Source organism: Pygoscelis adeliae, unplaced genomic scaffold, assembly GCF_000699105.1.
Source record: "Pygoscelis adeliae isolate BGI_AS28 unplaced genomic scaffold, ASM69910v1 Scaffold114, whole genome shotgun sequence".
NCBI lineage: Eukaryota > Metazoa > Chordata > Aves > Sphenisciformes > Spheniscidae > Pygoscelis > Pygoscelis adeliae.
In genome coordinates this window covers 2,476,721-2,480,226 of record NW_008824587.1, presented here as the reverse complement: position 1 = coordinate 2,480,226, position 3,506 = coordinate 2,476,721, and the positions used below count along the sequence as shown (strand labels likewise).

At 50.8% G+C, this 3,506-nt stretch overlaps 1 protein-coding gene across 1 annotated transcript in view; it reads left to right on the top strand.

Moving 5' to 3' along the window:
- Positions 1-3,506, top strand: part of DBH (dopamine beta-hydroxylase (dopamine beta-monooxygenase)) — a 14,578-nt gene that overhangs the window by 168 nt on the left and 10,904 nt on the right. The window contains exons 2-3 of the mRNA XM_009322154.1: positions 7-195; positions 2,520-2,666. Of these exons, the coding sequence (XP_009320429.1) occupies positions 7-195; positions 2,520-2,666 (336 nt within the window). The remainder of the gene's footprint in view (positions 1-6; positions 196-2,519; positions 2,667-3,506) is intronic.

Here is a 3,506-nt window from a genome sequence, read left to right as displayed (position 1 = left end):
TACAAGGTGCCCCTCGATCCCCAGGGGCTGCTCGAGCTCTCCTGGAACGTCAGCTATCCTGAGCAAGCCGTGCATTTCCAGCTCCTCATCAGGGACCTGCAGTTTGGGCTCCTCTTCGGCATGTCGGACAGGGGCGAGTTCGAGAACGCGGACCTGGCTGTGCTCTGGAGCGACGGGCACAATTCCTATTTTGGGGTGAGTCCCTTGTGTGTTTGCATGGCTGCTTTTGGGGTTACCTCCCCACGGGTGAATCTGGCTGGTGGTTCGAAAGAGTGAGGCTGGTCCAGGGCACAGCGCACGCTGCACCGCTCCCGCTGCTCAGGTGGAAAGGGTCCAAAAGGGCTTGAGGGTTTCTATCCCAGGTCAGGCCTACACTATGGGTTTGGCACAGGATCCTAAACCCAAAGAGAAAAGAATAAATACAGCAGCACATCAGTAAGGCTGAGTGGAACCAAAACCTGGATGTCTCAGCTATGCTTAGCTGCAAAGAGCTCCAACAGGTGGTTGTACGGACCAGCTCACACTCACACACACACACACGCGCGCGCAGGATGCGTCAACAACTCGGTTCACTTGTGCGCTGCTGTCAGTCACATTAAAAATTAACTGCAGCTCCCGTTAATGACTTTGAGACAGCGCAAAAGTTATCAGCCAGAAAGGCTGCTCCTGCCAGCACCAACAACCCAGCTGCGAGTCGCATTCGACGCTATTGCAGAGATCAACAGGACACAGGAAAACACAACCTGACAGCTGCCTGCCAGCGGCGCGGTGTTATCGGAAATTAAACATGCAAATGTATTTAGGCGGTATGTAAACACCTCGTGGTAGCAGATGGCGGGGGGGGGGGAACCTCATTTCTAATTTTGCTGTTTGATTTTGCTACTGCAAATCGCTGTCCTTTCTGACACAGTCCGTTTGTCCGGGCTCTTGTTTGGTTTGTCTTCCCACCGGGGCTGCAGTTACAGTAACTACCCCTGTGCTCTCCGGCAGCTACCTATCCCCAGACCACCACGGTAGGCTTATTGCAATTGCGCTTGGCTGCAGAAAGCAATGCACATTTTTCCCCATGTGAGGCTTTCCAGTAAGTTAAATTTTACCTCTCTGCTTACTTCAAACTAACCATAAAATACATTCTTTCACAATCAGACGCAATGTGATCTGCAGTGTAATGAGAGGATGAAAAGGAGCGCTTATTATCTGTACTGTTTTTCTGCTAATTACCAGCCATTCAGGATGTGTGGTGGCCCGAGTGCTACAGTATTTCACAGCATCATGTTAAAAAAACATAAAGGATCATTTCTAATCTGTCTTCATGTGCTCACTGAAAGACAAACAGCGCTGAATTAAACGCCGGGCAGCATTTGGGCTTTCTCTCTCAGTTGGTGCTGTACAGCATCCTGCAAGGAGATTTCTATAAATCTCTCCAGTCCTGGTTTCTCTCTCCCAGCAGCGTTTCTTCTGGATAAGTATGTCAGCTGCTAAAAAGACCCAAAATTGCTAAACCCCCCATGTACTACGAGATTAATTTGCACACCATACTCCTATGAAAACAAATGTCATGCTAGTTTCATGTAGCTGATTTTACTCTCCCCCTCTAAGGATGGTATGTTCTCGAAATATCACTCTATACTTCTGGCTGAAGCGATGCCAAGATGCTTTATTCTTTTTCTTATGTTTTTTGCCCCAAGATAAGCGAACCGGTGCCACTTGTGTACGTACAGCAAGGTACTTCTTAGGTGCCTTTTCTCAGTAAACAAAAGATATCAGTGGGAGATGCAAAAGACCAAGAAAACAACACTGTTCAAATCCAAATTATTGCAGGATTTTATACACCAAACCTTCAAATCCTTAAGCACAGGAGTAACCTACTGCTTTGCTTCTCGGTGTGGCTTTGTCACCATTGTCAACAGCGAGCAGTTTTTGGGAGGCCTTGCTGGGCTGCCCAAACAATCTGGTCACGACAAATTAAGGATTTTGAAGAAGGATAGCGATTCCTTGGGCTGACACTACAGCCCAGCAAGGGTCTGATCTTAAATTGCAAGCAGCTGGTTTGTGGCAAGGATATCGGAGAGCGCATTCCCCCCCCCCCGCAAATGTCGCCCCCCAGCCAAATACACCCAGAGCACAGCACAGACCGATGCAACACCTTCATGTGTCCCTGCGGGCTTTCCTCCCCCCACCTCCTTTCCCCCAGTCACATCTCAACTTGTACAGGTCTTTCTGCAGACTATTAATGCTGGGTCACTTATTTCACAGGTCTTCCTGTGCCGAGCACCAAGGGTCTCATGGCAGGGGCCACGCTGGCACGGCTCTGCCCGTGGGCTGCCGGAGGGCGGCATGGGGCAACCAAAACACAGGCTCCCTCCACCTCTGGGATGCGGAGGGTGAACCAAGCGGAGGGTGAACAGAAGGAGGACCTCACGACCCGCGGTACCGCTGGAGGTCACCGCCGTGGGCTCCTCAGGCTGAGCGGGGCCAGTGGAGCCTGCTGGCTTAGTGGGGTGCTCTTCCTCCCGCAGGATGCCTGGAGCGATGCCAAGGGGCAGCTCCACATGGACTCACAGCAGGACTACCAGCTCCTCGGGGCTCGGAGGGCTCCCAAGGGGCTCTACCTCCTCTTCAGAAGAGCCTTCAGCACCTGTGACCCCAAGGACTACCTTATAGAGGTACGGCATCGCCCTCACCCCGCTATAGCACTCCCCAGCCCCGTCCCAGCCCTGGGGCAGAGCTCTAAACCCCAACCTGCATGGTTATACCTGGCCGGTGTTTTGTTTTGGGGACAGCATCAGGCGTTTGTGCTGTCTAGGGTAGAAAGGAAGCGTGCTACAAATGTCAGCCCTGGGACGTGAGTAATGTTTGGAACGATCTATTTGCAACCCCTTATAAACCTGTATAAAGTGTAGATTTTAGCTCGTTTGCATCATCCGGTCCTGTTAAGCATGTGTTAGGTCTATATAAGTACCCTCCTGCATCACTCCGTTTTGCAGTCTGGAGCCAACTGTTTGGAGTGTTACAAAGAGGGGTTGGTGTTGTTCAATGGGCAGCAAAGAGGAGGGTTTTGGCAGGAGCCAGAGCAAAGGGACGGCAAATAGAGCCGCTGCGGTGTGCTTGTGTGTGATTTAGTGGAGCCTCTCCTGGTCTGTATTCACCACTCCCCCGCGAGACAAGATTTGGGGGAAATGTTCCCAGTGGGGATGTCGAAGAGCTTCAGGGTCTCAGCCACGGATCCCGGGTGTGGGCAGGAATCAGCACCAGGCTCATTTCAGATGAAAGCCTTTGGTGGGCAGGATATTTTAAAGCCAATGTAGGCATAGAGCATCGTTGAGTTTTTGTTGCTAGTTTTCAAAAGCTTGTCTTGTGGTAAGAAACGTCTACTGTCTGTCAAAACATGGAGAGCCCTGGAGGAAAAAAAAATCTGTGTGTGAACCGGGAAAAGACTTGCAGGTCTTTATTCTCTGATCCTTTAAGAGAAAATTATTCTCTCTTCCTTTCTTCCTTATCTCCTG